We start from the raw sequence: 18,368 nt of genomic DNA on the forward strand, positions 1-18,368 counted from the left end.
TTTGCACAATTCCAATATGCATACATTTCAGTTACCATTGTTCAGTGAAATAACTCCGTTCCTTAACAATATGGTTCAAATGTGAGTTACCATCGTATATTAACTGTGAGACCTGCATAAAACACACTTCACTGCCGGCTCTTCAGTGCACAAATCCACATAAGTAACAGGCACATAAGTAACCGGTATGCTACCTCTCAGAGTCTGTCCGTGGCTGGTCACTGTACTTGCATTATTCAATTCACTCACATCCAAGACATATCACCATGCTGCCCCCTTCCATAACTGACAAACCCACGTGACGTCTTAACAAAAATGGATTCGTGAAAGAGAGTTGGCGAACAAAGATGAAAGTGTAGTAAAGAAAGGAAAAATGAGTTGCAGTGAAATTTGAGTTGAACGTATGTGGAATTATGGAAGAAAGAGCTCACGGAGTCTAGATCCACAGCCAGGGACGCAGAGGAGGTGAGCTTGCCCACATGGATGAAGTGATCGTACCCAAAAGGAGAGAGGTGTTCCAGACGGAGGTACCCCGGCAAAGATCTTCACACGAAGGAACTCTGAGATGGACTGTACAGCCTTGAAAGCACAAAGGATAAGTTGTTGGAAGCAGATCCAAACTTAGAATGGAGTGCGACAACGCGCAGGCACAGAAAGTAGATTCTGTCCACGTCACAAGTTACACACTGGAAGGAGGCCACACCACTCTTGATAAGTGTTTACAAAGAAGTAATCGTGCCTAATTCTCCATGTTTCCCGTGTGTTAGTTACAGGGTACCAGGTGAATGTTAATTTGACCATTTTCACTTCCGTATACCTTTGTTGCTGACATGGTTACCATTGATGCCTGAGACCCCTACACAGTCTCAGGACTGCCTGTGTTTGTGGGTCACGGAATCTCGAGGGACTGGTTCTAAAGCTTACGATTACCTGCTCTTCCCCACTACCAGCCAGTGTTTCCTGTGTTTCGGATCCCAAGAGGTGTTCTGAATTGCTTCCATTGTTTTTTTTAACCAGGTTGGGTGGATCTGGCCCCCTCGTCAGCTCCAACACCTGGCAGTACAGACCCCGTGCTCATTGTCCTCGGCTGCTTCTGCGGATTTATTCTGATTGGGCTGGTTTTGTATGTTTCTCTGGCCATCAAAAAAAGAGTCCAGGAGACGAGGTTTGGGTAAGTGTCCCGGTTGAAACATGTTTTGTTTGGCTCTGGCCTGTGTTGCTCAGTAGTTAGAGCACCGGCCCATGCCCCAAAGGGTTGTGGATTCGATTCTCAGTCAAGGGCATGTTCGATCCTCAGCCCTGGTTGGGGTGCATTCGGGAGGCAACCATTCGATGTGTCGCTCTCACATCGATGCTTCTCTCTCTCTCTCTCCCTCCTTCCCTTCCACTCTCTCTAAAATATCAATGGAAAAAATATCCTCGGGTGAGGATTAACAGCAATAAAGAAATGTTCTGTTCAGTGGTGTCGATGAGATAGATGGTTATGCCAAATGACAATGCTTGTCCTGCCGGCCCCCTCCTCAGTATGCAAACTGGGAGCCCTGCCTGTGCTCACTCTGGGCGGGCAGCGTCCTCACTGAGGCCAGTGCTACAGAGGCAGCCACAGGGAAAGCCAGCCCGGTGGGGTCTGCGCAGAGAAGACCACCAACAGGCCTTCACTGCTCAAGCTCAGTTGCTGTTAAGTGAGCACTTTTATTAGAAGCCTTTGAACTGACCCTAATTACGAACAAAAATAAAAGAGAATATGTATGTACAAATAAGAATGTGAGAAGGAAATTCACCAAAGCATTAGCAATTCTGTAATTGTGGGTGATTCTGTGGTTTTTTTCTTTCCTGCGTTTCACACATTTCTGTAGTGATCAATTATTTTTCCAATAGAGAAAACCTTTATATTTTACATTCACGTTTTTAAGAAGCTCTTTTTCTTATTTCCTATAATCTGACTTTCATAACCAAACAGGAGGTGAATATCAAGAACACTGAGAAGCCACGTGGAGGCAGCAGGGAACGCAAGGCTGTGTGTGCCAGCGTTGTTTCTGGGGCTCGTTCCCCCAGTGCCTGTGCAGTGCGTTTGGCTTTCCCTGAAATCCAGCTTGTCACTCAGGGCGGAGGGCAGCTTGGAGTGGGACAGGATGAGGAAGGGCGGGAACTGTGCAGCCTGTCTCACAGCCCCACCCCCTCAGCACCGTGCACTCGCTCTGACACTCCCCGTGGACATGGAGGAGGAGCTCAGCTGTGGAGGCTAGTCTTCCCATCCTGTGTCCATCTCAGTCCTGGTGGTCAAGTACCCACAGTACTTAGCAACTCTATAACTTGAGTATGTAAACTCTAAGAATGATTGTGTTAAAGACACTGACAAAATCTCACCTAAATCCTTGGCATTGGGTTGATTAAAACACACCCCAGATTCTAGGTACAATCTGGGGGCTCATTGCAGAGACCTTGTGCAGAAGGTGCAGGAGTAGCTCATTGAAGACCTACTAGGTGCTGGCACTGTGATAGCCTGGGGTACAGTGGTGAACAAAGCAGGCGCTGCCCCTGCCTTCATGGGACCCACAGTCAGTGGGGAACCAGGCAGCAATCACACAAATTAATATAAAATAGCAACTGTAGCAAGTTCTCTGTCACAGGACCTTCATGAGTATAGAATAGCAGATTGGACTGTGCTAAGGCCGGAAAGACCTCCCAGCAGAGCTGATGATACCTGAGTTAGAAACTGAAGGAAGAGCAGGTGTTGATTGGATGAGAGAAGGGAAGAGCACTTCAGCCAGAAAGAGCAGCACATGTAAAGGCCCAAAGGAGCAGCACCAGCCTGCAGGTGTGACGTCCGGGGTCTGACATTCATTCTGTCACTTGAACAAGTCTTACTTTATCCTTGGCGTTATCTCTATTTTTTAAAAATATATTTTATTGATTTTTTACAGATAGGAAGGGAGAAGGAGAGAGAGTTAGAAACATCGATGAGAGAGAAACATCGATCAGCTGCCTCCTGCACACTCCCTACTGGGTATGTGCCTGCAACCAAGGTACATGCCCTTGACTGGAATAGAACCTGGGACCCTTGAGTCCGCAGGCCGAGGCTCTATCCACTGAGCCAAACTGGTTCAGGCACGTTATCTCTCTCTAAATGGTCTCTGAGGTTATTACCAGTTTAATTGCTGTGATTCTGAATTGAGGCTTTCCGACTCAGTCATTAATGGAGCGGTGCTGAGTCTAAGATGCTGGTGTCCTCAAGCACTAGCGGCACTGTGCAGTATGTGTCATCAAGTGGGCATTTATCGCTATCGCTGAGGAAACAATAATTGATATAGAGGGATACATAGCCCGGCTGGCATGGCTCAGTGGTTGAGCATCGACCATGAACCAGGAGGTTGTGGTTTGATTCCCAGTCAGGGCACATGCCCGGGTTGCAGGCTCGATCCCCAGTGTGGGGCATACAGGAGCAGCCCATCAATCTCTCTCATCATTGATGTTTCTATCTGTCCCTCTCCATTCTTCTGTGAGATTAATAAAAATTTTTTTTTTTAAAAAAAAGAAGGATGCATAGACATATTTTCTTAGACCACCTCAAACGTAGGCTCAGTAAAGACAGAACCTCTGAGATGATGGCCAAAGCTCCTGGTGGTGCTGAGCTCCAGGGGCCTGGTGGGGGCCCCTAAGCGTGCAGCTGAGGGGCGCTGGAGGGGTGGGCGCAGAAGCAGAGGGTGCTGCTTTGCCTTCTGAGGCTTAGCCAAGCATTTAGGAACAGCACATAGCAGTGTTGCTCTTCCCAGTCTTCGGAAGTTCAGTAGCTTTTTGCTTCTTCCGAAGTCTCCCCTAGGCACCCTCTTTTCTTGCTTTTCTTTAGGAAGAAATATTTTCTAGGACAGGACATGTAAAAATATTTTGATTCTGGTTTTAAAATACATGAAGGACAAAGTGCTGGAATGAGACCCCACTCATAACAGCATGAAAACTATCACCTTCTTAGGAATAAACCCAACAGATGTGCAAGAACTTTGTGGAAAAAGTTAGTAGACTTTACCAATAATGTGGAAGAAAAATAAGTGGGGAAGTGTGTACCATGCTCATGGATGAGAGGGTTGTTTTGTTGGAGAGATCGTTTTTTCCTCAGGTTAACCATAAATTCTATATAATCATCATGTCGATTCCTGCAGGGTTGTTGATAAATGGCAAGCTGATTTTAAAAAGCACTTCGAAGAGTGAAAGGAGCAGTGACAGCCGAGGCAGTCAGATCAGCCCCTGCTGTTGCTATAGCCCAGGGTGGGGAACGCTGTTTTTGCCAAGGGCCATTTGGATATTTATAACATCATTCGAGGGCCATACAAAATTATCAACTTGAAAATTAGCCTGCTGCATTTGGTCAGACATTTAATTAACTCACCCCTAATGCCTTGGCAGGGCCAGACCAAATGATTTCATAGGCCTTATACGGCCAGGCGTTCCCCAACCCTACATAGTCTGAGATGTCTGTTTCTTTCACCAGGAATGCCTTCACAGGCGAGGATGTGGAACTGGTGGTCAATTACACAGCAAAGAAGTCCTTCAGTCGGCGAGCCATCGAACTCACCTGTAAGTTGACTTCCATTTCTCTTTTTCGGCAAAAGTTAAAATGGTTAAGAGCAAAGAGGGAACAACAGAATCGTTGACAGGTTTCTCACAAAAGCCAAAGGCATCCAAGAATCGATGTTGTTACCCTGCAAGATGTATTCAGCAAGCGGCAGATAGGTAGTCAGACAGGACACTGTGCCTCCTTGCCGGCCAGCTTGCTGGAAATCTGGGTGAAGTCGATGAGGTGACAGCCTCCAAATGCCTTGACAAGTGGTAGGAGATGTGGGTAGAGGTCAGGGATTTAAAGGAAGCAGCAGAACACCTGACCTGCTCAGAGCTTGACATTTCCTGGCCCCCAACTCAGAACGATATGCTGACGCCCTTGGTATCAATTGTGGTTTGGGCTTTGCTGAATCAGAGTGGGAGTTCTTCTCATTGAACAGGGCGGATAAACACATAGTTCTGTGTTCTCGAATAATTCCAGAAATTGTGTAGAAAATATTATAGGCATCTCTCACTGACACCAGAGAGGTGTTACCAGCCAGGACAGCCCCCCGAGCCCGTGGGAGAGGGCTGTCCTCAACCTTGATCCTTGTCTTCTCATATAAATGAATTGGCGTTGTGAAAAGCCAATTTAGAAGAAGAAGAAAAGGAAAAGAAAAGCCAATTTATTAAAGCAATTAAAGCATGCATCTTTATTGAATAAAGCAGAAACAAAGCAAGCAAACCTATACATCTGGCTCATGAAGCACAGACGGGCTCTCAGCTAATCCGAAGAGCAGGTTGGGTGGGGGTCTGAGGTGTTTATGTACCTCCCTATCTATAGGTCTCAGAATCCCTCTGCTGACTATTTTGGTACAGATTAATTCTCAAGGTCCCTTTTTTTTTTACTTTGTTGTGGCCTTCCCAGAATTCATGAGAAGCACCTGGCAACTTTGCCTTGCCAAACTTTGAGACTGCTGGCTTCGCTACTTAGGGGGTAAAACGGCCCTTTTTTCTTTTCCCCTTTTCCCTCCCTTTCTGCATGCTCTCCTTAGGGAGGTTTTTAACCATTTGCTCTGTGTCGTTGGCCTGGGTCGGGGGGGGGGGGGGGGGGCGGGGGATAATGGCTGGGTAGTTACAAGCTGGCTGCAAATTGCCGGGCACTGTTGGGCCTTGTTTTAACTTTCCTGTATCAGTTTCCCTATTCCTCCTGCCCTGAATCCTGTAACAAAAGTATGTGCAAAGACTTTCCAATTTAAGCTTCTGGATGTTTGCTAAAACACCAAAATAACAAGCCAAATATAAGAATGATGGTATACAGGTTGTGGTGAAATAAAAACTTGTGTGATATAGAATGTTACAATTTCCTTCCTTTTCTAATCTAGAAGTTTGACTTTTAGATGTTATATTTCTTAAATGTTTTTATTGATTTGAGAGAGAGAGAGAGAGGTGTGAGAGAAAGAAACATCGATTAGCTGCCTCCTGCATGGGCTTGATCTTTGAGCTCACAACCCGGGCCTGTGCCCTGACGGAGAATTGAACCGTGACCTCCTGGTTTATGGGTCAACACTCAACCATTGATCCACAGCAGCTGGGCAGATGTTCTTACATTTTAAAAAAATTTTAATTTACACCAATTTTTTTTTCTATATTGGAGGACCATTTGGGTAAATTTTTTTTTACCAAGAGCTTAAAATGTCCAGATTGTCCACATGGTTTTTTGTTGTTTTGTTTTTAATATATTTGTATTGATTTCAGAGAGGAAGGGAGAGGGAGAGAGAGAAACATTAATGATGAAAGAGAATCATTGATTGGCTGCCTCCTCCTGCACGCCCCCCACTGGGGATCGAGCCTGCTACCTGGGCATGTGCTCTGTCAGGAGACAATCGAACCATGACCTCCTGGTTCATAGGTCGACGTTCAACCACTGAGCAACACTGGCAGGGCTGTTGTTTTCTTCCAAAGCCTTGCTCACTGCCTTTCTGGGGCACAAACAGAGTCATTTGCCAAGTAGTCGTTGAATGGGTCTCCCTCCCCTGATTAGTGTTAGCAGTTAGCTCTTACTGCTAACACTTCCTGTCAGTGCTGCACCTTATTACAGAAGATCTTGCTCTCCAGTCCTCCACCAGGTACTGAGATTCGCACTGTCAATGTCAGTGTGATGAGGCTCAGGTACCATGGCAGTGTGTGCTCTGTTTCCTGGGTTTCTGCGCCTCCTTCCCTGGCAGGGAGGAAGGGAAGGGCCCCAGGCTCCTTTGTGACCTGTCCTTAGGGTATAACAGTAAATACTCCACTAGGAAATACCTACTGACTTCTCTTCCTCACTTCGAGTCAGGGGTGAACCTCCCCAGTGGGAATCTGATTGCCAGTTGCTGATCCTGCACATGGGAAGGAGAAATGTGGTTGTGATGTTTAGACATTTTCAGAATTCATCTTGCCTGAAGGATTCATTTTATTTGCTGTAATCATAGTAGAATTAAGTGTGATATTTTATTACTGGCATTTGGGGGAGAAGATCCATGGGATATAAAATGGAAAAAGCATTTAACTATTTTGTGGGGCTTTATATGTAATTTTATTTATATTCCAGTGAAGGGAAGCACACTGATAGCTCATCTGTCCCCTGTCACTTCCTTCCTAGTGAGCAGCTTGGGAGTCAGCGAGGAGCTGCAGCGTAAGCTGGAAGATGTTATGGTTGACAGGAACCTTCTAATTCTTGGAAAAATTCTGGGTGAAGGTAAACAGTTTAATCCTTTTAAAATATGGGATAAGAAAGTAAGCAGTTCACAGTAATTTTTTAAAATGTGTATTTGTTAAATAGAATACCATTTTGTGACTTTAAATGATAATACAAAGAGTTCTATTTTATTATTTAAAACTAGAAGCCTGGTGCATGAATTCGTGTATGGGTGGGTTCCGGCTGGCCCGCCCCATCAGGGTTGGGGGGGGGGCAGTTGGGGGCAGGGTCAGCCTGGGGAAGGGGCCACGGGCAGTTAGCCGGCCAGCCCCGCCCCCTGGTTGAACTCCCAGTCGAGGGAACAATTTGCATATTAGCCTTCTATTATATAGGATGAAAAAGTGAATAGTGATTTTTGAAACTAAGATTGGGCATATGGATGGGGCTCTGTAGTTCCTAGCACACACAGTAGGCCTTGAAAATATGAATTCCCTTCCTCCATTGAAAAGCATGTAATCACTGGTTGGCTTCCTATATAATTTAAATTCATTCCTCTAGTTCTCAAGTTTATAATTTCTGGCACCTTCCTGGTTAAGTAGGGACAAGGGTGAAAATACATATTTAATCTGTCAACCTGATATTCTGATGTTAGGATGAATGATGATGGTGTTCAGAGTTTCTACTTTATGAATTTCAAAAACATTTCCCATGTTGTCCTGTAATAAAGTGACGACCTGAGCGAAGTCCAAGCCAGCCTAGGTGCTGACAAGCGGGAGGGTAGTGCCTGGCTTCTGCCCTGGGTTTCGAGTGTGGATGGCCTGGCAGCTCTGCCTGCTGCTGTGTCTGGGTCCTCTCGGGCCACGTGAAAACGTGGCTCTGGCTCTGTGGTCAGGAGAGATTTTGCACAAGGTCCACATAGGTGTTGTTTTGCTTCACAGGAGAGTTTGGGTCCGTCATGGAAGGAAGTCTTAGTCAGCAAGATGGGACTTCTGAGAAAGTGGCCGTGAAGACCATGAAACGTGAGTTATCTGTCACGCACGAAACCCATTCTAGGTGTGGACAGCTGCTTCGGCGTCTGGTGCTCCATGAGGCCAGGATGGAGTTCAGAGGTCGTGATCTCGGTCACCGATGTCTCAGGAGGCCATCCAGAGCACTGCCTGGTCACAGAGGGACCGTTTCTATAATGAGCTCTTCACACCTGCCCCATTGAGTCCTCACACTCAAGGCAGTAGCATGTCATCCCCTCTCTCTCCCTCCCTCCTCTCTCCCTCTCTCTCACTAATAACTCCAAGTAAGGCATGAATTTCTGGGCAGGGCTGGCCTGGTGGCAGCATGTGACCCCACGACGGTCTCAGTTTGATTCTTCAGGTGTTCAGCTGGGCACCCATAAAGGAGACTCGATGGTGCGGCATGTCGCCTGCAGCTGTCTCCCCCGTGCACTTGGAGGGAGAGGCTTAGTGCTTAGTACATTCACGTTCTTCATATTGCTTCCTCGTTTACCCCCTGTACAAATCCAATACTATTTTCTAAAATTTAAATCAACTGTTTACTGGGCATTAAAGTGTAAGTTAGATTATTAGCATGTCTTGAGACTTTTTAACCAGAATCAGGGGTTGAAGTTTTAATTCATTTATTAAAAGTAACCATCATAACCAGCCAGTCACGTGGGCTGGTGCTTTTTGCCTTTTGTGTATCTGATAATGGCCAGTCTTTATGGAATACTCACCGTGTGCCCAGGGCATTGCAGCCACTCCCCACGTCATCAGTACATCAGGGCCTGGACGTCGGAAGGGCTGGGAAGCAGGTGCAGAGTTCTGCCTGGCGCTGAATCCAGCCCAGAGCCACACTCAGCACTAGTCCTGCCTTCCATTATTTGATTGGAACCTCACAGTGTGCCTGTGGGAAGACTGCTCCCATTGTCCCCACTAACTGAGCAGAAGGTTTAAGGACCTGGCCAGTTGAGCAGCGCCTGGAACCTGTATCCCATCCAGCCTTGGCTCTGCTATTTTTCAACTTAATTAGATTAACTTCATAGGAATTGGATCTGTGCTAATTATCAAAGGTTGAAAGACTCGTCTTTGGCCTCCAATGGCAGGCTCCTCTGCATTTGCCCGGATGTTGGTCCCTCGGGGGAGGGGTTCACAGGCAGACCCCACCCCTTCTGTTCCACCCACCCACCTGCTTGTTTGCAGCAAAGGCTGAAGGTGAGGGCTAAGGGCAAACAGTTTGCAGGCCTATAGAATTATTTTTCACTTTTTTGAAATTTGTTTTTATAGGAAGATTAACAGATCCTAAACGCATAGGATGTACAGACACCTGGCTGGACGCTCTATCTTTGTGCCTGTTAAAGCAGATTCCCTGAGGCACACCTGGCTTTATGTGTGTTTTGGTTTGATTTTAATTGTGGTAAAATACTTGGAACATCCTAAACCATTTTTAAATTCAGAGGCATTAAGTATGTTCATATTATTGTGCAGCCGTCACAACCATCATCTCCCAAATTTTTTCGGCTTAACTAAACTGAAACTTGGTTGGTTAAACAGCCCTTGATCCCCCAGCACTCCCCTTCTACTTCTGTCTATGAATTAGACCGCTCTGCATACCTCATACAAGTGGATCACACAGTGAGTCCTCTTGTCACTAGCTAATGTCACTTAGCACAGTGTAGATTTTTAAATGTCTCTCTCAAGTTGCTTTAATTCCAGAAACTTGGTATGGAAGTGTCTCTAGTTCACAAGGCAGGGCTGAGCAGCCAGACTCAGGCACCATGATTGAGAGAGGCACGTGTTCCTTCTTTCTTTAAGGCCAAACTGATGGCAACAGTTTGGATTTGATGTTAGTTTTTAAAACTAATATACTTTAATTATTAGAGCAGTTTTAGGTTTACAGAAAAACTGGGCAGCAAGTACAGAGTTCCCATGTGTCCTCCCCACACACAGCTTCCTATCATTAACCTCTTGCATGAGTGTGGTGCAGTGTTTACCGTCAACAAATCCATATTCATAAATTTATGACTGACGTCCATAGGTTACATTAGGGTTCACCCTGTGTTGTACATTCTATGGGTTTGACAAGTGCGTAATGTCATGTGTCCACTGTCACAGTGTCCTACAGACGTTTCACCACCCTAAAAATCGCCTGTGCACCCCTTCTTTATCCCCTACCCAGCCCGACAACCACTCATGTGTTTACTATTGCTACAGTTTTGTCTTTTCCTGGTTTTACTTTGAGAGAAGAAAATTGCTGTTGCCCCTCCCCTTCATGGAGCATGTTAATTGTGCCTGAGATTTCCCATCTCTTCTTCCAGTGGACAACTTTTCCCAGCGAGAGATCGAGGAGTTCCTCAGTGAGGCCGCATGCATGAAAGACTTCAGCCACCCCAACGTCATCCGACTCCTAGGTACCTGGAGAAAGGCAGGCCTAGTGGCCAGAGGGGCTCGGCGCACCCACTCTGCGCCAAAGGGAAACCTGGTGTAACCCACAGTGATTGACAACCTGGGGTTTCTTCACCCAAAAGGCTTCTCCTTACTGTTCACATTGTTGGAGGCTTATGGTAAAAGTGGGTAAAAATGGGACATGATTTAATGTCAGAATTTGGCTTTTAGCACCATTCGCTAAAAAACACCAAATGGGGAGATCAGGTTCCAGTGGTTGCTGTTTAAGTGACACTGTTCCGAGAGGGAGAACAGCCTGAGAATAACAATGTTCTGACGACTTATTTTTGCTGCCCTGCAATCTAATACATGCGAAATTCCTTGGGGAGCTTTCAAAGTGTCTTTGACACTCAAGGGAGATGTGAAAACTAATCTTTGGATATAATATTATGTCAAAGAAATGAGTGTTACTCATTTGCAGCTATCGGCTTCAGCAGACAGAGAACAATCGTGCTTTGTAATTGCACCAAAACGTGCAGGCGCTCTGCCAGCGCGGTGTCAGGTGACAGGCTCTCCTTCTAGAATTCCATGGTAGATGGGTTGCAGCCTTTCCCGTGCACAACTGTTAAAATTTAGGGATGTGGATTCTACCTCAAAATACTTTGCGTAGTTGAAGCATTTGGCTTCAGTGCACGTCTTCATACGATTAAGTGTTTCACTCTCACTTGAGAGGAGTTTGCTTCTTGAATTCTGATGCAGTCCCTGCCCCTCACTTGGAATCAGTGTAACGAAAACTCCCCAGGTCTCTGCAGGGCTCTGCTTGTTATAGACTAATTTTTGAGCGCTCTCATGCAAAGACTGGCCCTAACCTGAAAGAAAAAAAATACCGAGATGTGGACCCAGTGTGCGTTCTGTATTCTTGAACTCGGTGTGTGAGTTACGAGCGTTTGTTTTTTTAACTGTTCACTTGGGTGCACGTGGTTTCAATTTGGCCCAGGCTCCTGCCTGCTTTTTCCGGTCACTGCTAACAAGGGCTCTTTGTAAGGAACTCTGCTCTTAATTTCAGGTGTTTGTATAGAAATGGGCTCTCAAGGCACCCCGAAGCCCATGGTGATTTTACCCTTCATGAAATACGGGGACCTACATACCTACTTACTCTATTCCCGACTGGAGACAGGATCAAAGGTAATGAATTACCCGTTGCACTGCCTCTGGACGCTTGACAAGGCCTGGACAAACTCAGCGTCTGACCTTGAATATAAAGGAGGGAGTGCAAGGACTTGAGCCTTTGTGTGGTGCTCCCTGTGCACCCTGGGGGTTGAAATGGGATATCCAACTTCACAGCAGGCCTCCCCACGTCCTGTTATTCCTGTTTATGGGGGGAGGAAGTCAGCTGGGAACACATGCTTGTCCCCCTCACAGTGGAGCCAGGGGGGGGGGCCTTGTGATGTCAGAGTGGCCTCTTTCTTTTGAAGTTGCCTCTCTAGCTTGTTCACTCTGAAATCCCTGGGTGCAGGACCTGTCTCAGTTTTCAGAGGGAAGGTGCCCTGAACCGTTTTTCAGAGACACTGAGAGTGAACTTACTCCCCCATCTTTCTTTTTTGTTTTGTTTTGTTAACCCTCACCCGAGGATATTTCTTCCATTGATTTTTAGATAGAGTAGAACTGAGGGGGGAGGGGAAGAAGGATGGAGAGGAAGAGAGAAAGAGAAACACCTATGTGAGAGAGATACATTGATTGGTTGTCTCCTACACATGCCCCGACCAGGGCCAGGGATTGAACCCACAACCCAGGTATGTGTCCTTGACCAGGAATTGAACCCATGACCCTTCGGTGTGGGGCTGACTCTCTAATCACTGAGCACCACTGGCCAGGGCCCATTTTTCTTTTTATCCTTGGAAACGGAAATCATGTTGGTTGCTGTAACTTTATTGTAAATCTTAAAATCGGGTACTGTGATTCCTCCAGATTTATTCTACTTTCCAGAATTGTTTTTAGCTTTTCTAGTTCTGTTGCCCTTCCATATAATTTTAGAATCAGCTTGTTTATAACAAGAGAAACCAGTACACAGCATTTTACTGACTAATGAATAGTTTCTATTTGCAAAAATACAAGTATATCTCCAGTGTTGGAAAGTAACTCCCATGTATACTTTTGCAGCCATAGGTAATGCTGGAAGTCACAAAGTGCATAGAGAAACTGGAACATCAAGATTTCATTCAAGTCTTTGCTGTCTGTTCAGTCAGTTGGGGGAATAAACACGTTCTGTTCTGCTAGTGCGTCAGGACTAGGACTCGGTTACGTAATGTGCTCCTCCAGCAGGGCCTCGGTGCTGTCTGTCCTCACCCTCCCCTCCATGAATACAGGCTATCATTTCCTTTATTTAGATCTTTATCGTCTTTCATTTTGTACTTGTCAGAGTATAAGTTTTGCACTTCTTTTGTTAAAATTATTCCTAAGTATTTTATTTTTTATTCTTTTGTAGATAAAATTGTTTTCTTGATTTCATTTTCAGAAAGAGTGTTCATTTCTAGTGTATGGAACTACACTGATTTTTGTATATCGATCTAGTGCAGTGGTCGGCAAACTGCGGCTTGCGAGCCACATGCGGCTCTTTGGCCCCTTGAGTGTGGCTCTTCCACAAAATACCACATGCGGGCACACACGTACAGTGCGATTGAAACTTCGTGGCCCATGCGCAGAAGTCAGTTTTCGGCTCTCAAAAGAAATTTCAATCGTTGATATTTGGCTCTGTTGACTAACGAGTTTGCCGACCACTGATCTAGTGTCCTGTAACTTAGTTGAACTCATTTATTAGTCCTACCACACAATTATCTTTTTTTAAAATAATTTTTTATTGATTTTTTTTTTTCTTTAGAGCGAGAGTAAGGAAGAGAGAGAAACATCCTTTAGTTGCTTTCAGCACACACCCTGACTGGGTATTGAATCTGAAACCTGGTCATGTGCCCTGACTGAGAATAGAACTGGTAACCGCTCAGTGCACGGGATGATGCTCAACAAATAGAGCCACACGGGCAAGGCCCACACAATTATCTTTTAAATAACTTTGGTCACAGTTTGCAAGAATGAAATCATGGTTCGAGGAAAAAAATAACACAGATGAATAGTACCTGATACCCATTATGCCTCCATGAATGTTAGTAGACTTGCTATTTCTTATACCCAAATCCTTTCCTGGAAATTAGCATCCAGAAAATTAAAGCCCCAGATATACAGAACACAGCATGGGACTTTCCTCCCTGGTCTGTTTACGTCCTCTTTAACAAGTCCATTATGTAAAGCATAATTAAAGCACTTTGTGTATACAATGTGTGGCCGACACAGGTCTTGGCACGGAGATATAAAGCACTAAAAATTCAGGGCTTTGTTCTCACCACATTGGAAAACCCGTGCCAGATGGAATGAGTCGTGACAAATCCATTGTGCTGGGGAGAGGGTGTTGTGGATGGACCTGCTTGTGGTGGCTGGGAAGTCCCTGAATGCTTTCACTCACGCGCAGTGTCTGCAGAGAGCGCTACTTCTGTCGTCAACCTCAGAATCAGCTCCAACCTGGATGGTCTCTAACACAGCAGCTCGTGTGCTTTCACGCCGTGGAAAAAACGCTAGGCTGCTGGCATTACAGGGGGTCCCAAGGAACAAAAAGGAAAATTCCTGGGATAAGGACCCAAGACCATCCTAATTTCTCTCTAAAAGAAAACTATCTTTTCAAGACATTTCAAAGAGATAGCAGATGTGGGTGCACAACTGGACAGCTACTTTAAAGTGGGCTTTTTGTCTCAAAACATTAGAACCCCCCACCCTCAAAAGCCAGATCCCCCACCCCCCGTGTGGCATGGGTGCTTGGTCCCACCGGCACTCAGGACACGGAAGATCCCACTGGATCTCATGACATGGGAGACGAATGTTATTCACTGTCAATACTTTTAAATATGGGGAGAAGAAAATGTGATATTTTCCAAACAGGTTTAGAGTTTGTTTTTTCATTCCTCTTTTAAAACCTTATTTGTGCTATTAGTGAAACAAATGAAGTTTGTTTCCATGTCTCATGGCCACACATTTCAGAGATAAAAATGCTGTTTTCCTGCAGACGGAGATAACTTGCAGATTTCCTTGTAAAAAAAAAAAATAATATTAATAATAATCTTTCTTCTTGCTTCGTCCCCCAGCACATTCCCGTGCAGACACTGGTGAAGTTCATGGTGGACATTGCCCAGGGGATGGAGTATCTGAGCAACAGGAATTTCCTTCATCGAGACTTAGCTGCTCGAAACTGCATGTGAGGGTCTGGGTGTGTCCTGGGCGGTTAGACTTCATGGTGTTGGTGTTCGTGGTGGGGACACAGTGGGTGGCCTGTCACTGTCACAGTAGGAGGAGAGAGAGTTCTGGAGATGGAATTCCTGTGTCTCTGATGCATGACTGGGTTTGTGCCTGCGGGTTTTCAGTCCCTGCAAAACTTCCTCCTGTGACTTTATTTTCACACTCTCACGCCCTAGGAGGGTGAGGTAAGACCTTTGTGACCCCTGTTCATTGCCATCAGCTGGCTTTGGGCCCAGTTACATGTAAGTCAGCTAATCATGCAGACAGTCATGGAAACCATAAAGGTCTGTCCCTACATCCTCACGATGCTGCCTTGTGAAGACGCCCGTTCTGTGGACACGCCGACCAGAGCAGTAAGGACAGACTAGAACTTGGAGCTCAAGGTCTCCCCACGTCTTCATGCTGAAGCAGCAGAACCATTTTCTGCGGTAGATCTTGAAGACAGTAACTGGGTCTTGACTTAAGTTCACTGTTGCAGGAAGAGGGAAGGTTCCTTAAATGTGTTGCTTTTATTTACTTTTCTTGGCTGGAGAAGTGACAGTGGTGCCTGCCCTCACTCCTCCTAACCAGTGCTCCCCTCCCCAACTCCCTCCCACTTTCACCTCATTTTTGAAAGCCCAGAAGGGTCTTGTTTTTGTTTTTTAATTTAAACAATTTTTCTACCACAGAGGGAGACCTATGAAAATCGTTTTTTCCCCCATCAATGTTTCCTTAACGTTTTTCCTATCAAGAAAGGTGACCAGCTGTCAGTTTGCCCAGAACTAAGGGCTTTCCCAGGACAAGGCATGTCCAGTTTTAAAAGTCGGTGTCGGGCAAACAGGGACAGGTCATCATGCTACCTCCAGACCCCTCATTTCTTCTCTTCCTTCTCCTTTTTGTCTAGGATCTGTTTTAATAGGATGAGCTATCAATGTGATTGTATAACTTTATTTTTTTTTTATTTTATTGATTTTTTACAGAGAGGAAGGAAGAGGGATAGATAGTCAGAAACATCGATGAGAGAGAAACATCGATCAGCTGCCTCTTGCACACCACCTACTGGGGATGTGCCCGCAACCAAGTTACATGCCCTTGACCGGAATCGAACCCGGGACCTTTCAGTCCGCAGGCTGACGCTCTATCCACTGAGCCAAACCGGTTTTGGCATGATTGTATAACTTTAATTTTCTGAGTTACTCCTCAAGTATTACCTGGCTATCTCTGCGGGGAGTCCTGGATCCCCCTCTTGCAGGATGTACTTGCCCACCTTCCCCAGGCTGCCAGGAGGCTCCCTTGGACCACAGAGCCAGTGCTGCATCCATATGTCAGGCATAAAGGCTGCTGGGACACTCGTTGAGTGACCAGAGGCCCTGGGTTTGAGCTGGGCTCCTTCTACGCCTGTGCAACTCCACTGTTCCCTCCTGGTGTCTCCATCCTTGTGCACAGAGGGCCTGGCTGGGTCAGATTCCCACACAGACGAGCAGGGTGCAAAGTTGTCTCTCTGCTGCTCCCCGTCACGTGATGGGCCGTTGTTCCCCAAGCAGGTGGGGCCTGTTTCTTTGGGCTGCTTACTGTGCGTGTGACGCAGACCTGTGCTTCAAGGCTTTGCCTGTCATGGACCTAAGGACTCAAACTCCTCTCTGTAGGTTGCGCGATGACATGACTGTGTGTGTTGCGGACTTTGGCCTCTCTAAGAAGATTTACAGCGGTGATTACTACCGCCAAGGCCGAATTGCTAAGATGCCTGTGAAGTGGATCGCCATCGAGAGCCTTGCGGACCGAGTCTACACCAGTAAAAGTGACGTGGTAGGTACAGTTTTACTGGGACCTTGAGTTTTGCAGAGGAAGCATGCTGAACGAAGTGACTTAGCTGGTGTTGCCAAATATTTCACTGTGATAAACTGAGGGCCGGGTGTGTGCTCGCATCTCTTATTTATTGGTAGGCACCGTAATTCAGGTGCAACTCCAGATTCTGGTGAAGTCTCCTGACATTCAAAAGATCTGTCTTTGCACAGGCCCTTAATTTATTCCCATTTTCCTCTGCGACACTATTATGACTTATTGCCCACAACTAAGCTATCTCATATTCATATTAAATTCAGCAAGTTCATTCAGTGGCTCTGTGGGACCAACATGATGTACAAAAGGTGCTGTGTGGTTACGCCCTCAACCAGAGACGAGGAGAGAAAACACTTGACAACAGTGGGACTGAGCATCGATTTGGCAGGAGGCTCTGGCTGCCCTTGTCAGATTTCCCGTAACAGCGTTAGTAGCAAATGGGCACAGTGACGTTCCAACCACGTTACTGCCGTGTTGGGAGAGCAGCATGTCTCAGTCATAATTGTCAGCTTTGTGCACAGTCATCAGGGCTTTAAGGAAATGACCTTTCCCAATGAAAAAGTCCATTCAGACTTTCTGAAAAGACTCAGATCTTACTTCTTGTTGCTTTGTTCTCAGTGGGCATTTGGCGTGACCATGTGGGAAATTGCAACTCGGGGGATGACGCCCTACCCCGGAGTCCAGAACCATGAGATGTACGACTATCTCCTCCACGGCCACAGGCTGAAGCAGCCGGAGGACTGCCTGGACGAACTGTGAGTGAACCGCTGGATGTGACCAGGCACCCTGCGTGGGCTGGCCAGTGGGTCTGCAAAGACCTAGGGACACGGCCAGACAGGGGGACGGGGTGCTTTTAGCCAGGCCGCATGTGCAGGGGTGGCACGTCCAGGCCAAAGCCTTTCTGGTATGAGAGGTGGTGTGTGCACATGTTCTGCAGGTCTGCAGGCACCCCTGGGAAATGCATTCTAGATAAATGGGTCAACTTTACTGCATATGAGGTACCTGGTCACCTGCCCTCTTGTGCTGCCGTCATCCTTCTCTTCCTGTACAGTATTTCAGACAGACAAATCGCAGTAATATCCTAAGTCAGGAAATTTAGAAACCTAAGCCTGTGGCTCTGAGGTCAGGCTGGTCATCAGAATTGTGTGGGGGACAGTCTAACAGCACGATTCCTCAGCCCCATGCCTGGACGCTGAGGTTGTGGAAACAAAGTGGGCCAGAAGTGCATGTCTTAAGACACTGGGCGACCAGGTGCTCCGACCGGCCTGAGAGCCCCAGCTCAGCGTGCACAGCCCGTGCGGGACAGGCCCCTCCTCTCTAGGGTGGGTGGTATGGGGAGAGGCCCGGGCCTCTGAGTCACTGAGGCCAGGTGCGGCCTCCACCTACCCACAGGGGAGGCCATCGCAGCTGACTCGACTTATGTGCCTCAGTATCAGCCACAAATAAAGTCCAGTCGCATATTCTTCAGAGCTATTGGGAGGGTTGAAGAAAGTGTGTGGAGCGCTCAGCCTGCAGGAGGCACAGAGCAAGTGTCACATCGTGGTGCCGATTCATAACGTAACATCACACCCACCAACCTGCCCAAACACCTTGCTGACCTTCTTCAGCTGACTTCTTGTGGCATTGCC

General features: G+C 46.6%; 1 protein-coding gene across 1 annotated transcript in view; it reads left to right on the top strand.

The window, feature by feature from the left end:
- Positions 1–18,368, top strand: part of MERTK (MER proto-oncogene, tyrosine kinase) — a 110,839-nt gene that overhangs the window by 85,099 nt on the left and 7,372 nt on the right. The window contains exons 10-18 of the mRNA XM_080685870.1: positions 1,018–1,171; positions 4,487–4,572; positions 7,175–7,270; positions 8,149–8,229; positions 10,518–10,610; positions 11,651–11,769; positions 14,772–14,881; positions 16,548–16,707; positions 17,359–17,495. Coding sequence (XP_080541996.1) covers positions 1,018–1,171; positions 4,487–4,572; positions 7,175–7,270; positions 8,149–8,229; positions 10,518–10,610; positions 11,651–11,769; positions 14,772–14,881; positions 16,548–16,707; positions 17,359–17,495 — 1,036 coding nt within the window. The remainder of the gene's footprint in view (positions 1–1,017; positions 1,172–4,486; positions 4,573–7,174; positions 7,271–8,148; positions 8,230–10,517; positions 10,611–11,650; positions 11,770–14,771; positions 14,882–16,547; positions 16,708–17,358; positions 17,496–18,368) is intronic.

Source organism: Plecotus auritus (genome assembly GCF_963455305.1).
Source record: "Plecotus auritus genome assembly, chromosome: 8".
NCBI classification, from domain to species: Eukaryota; Metazoa; Chordata; class Mammalia; order Chiroptera; family Vespertilionidae; genus Plecotus; species Plecotus auritus.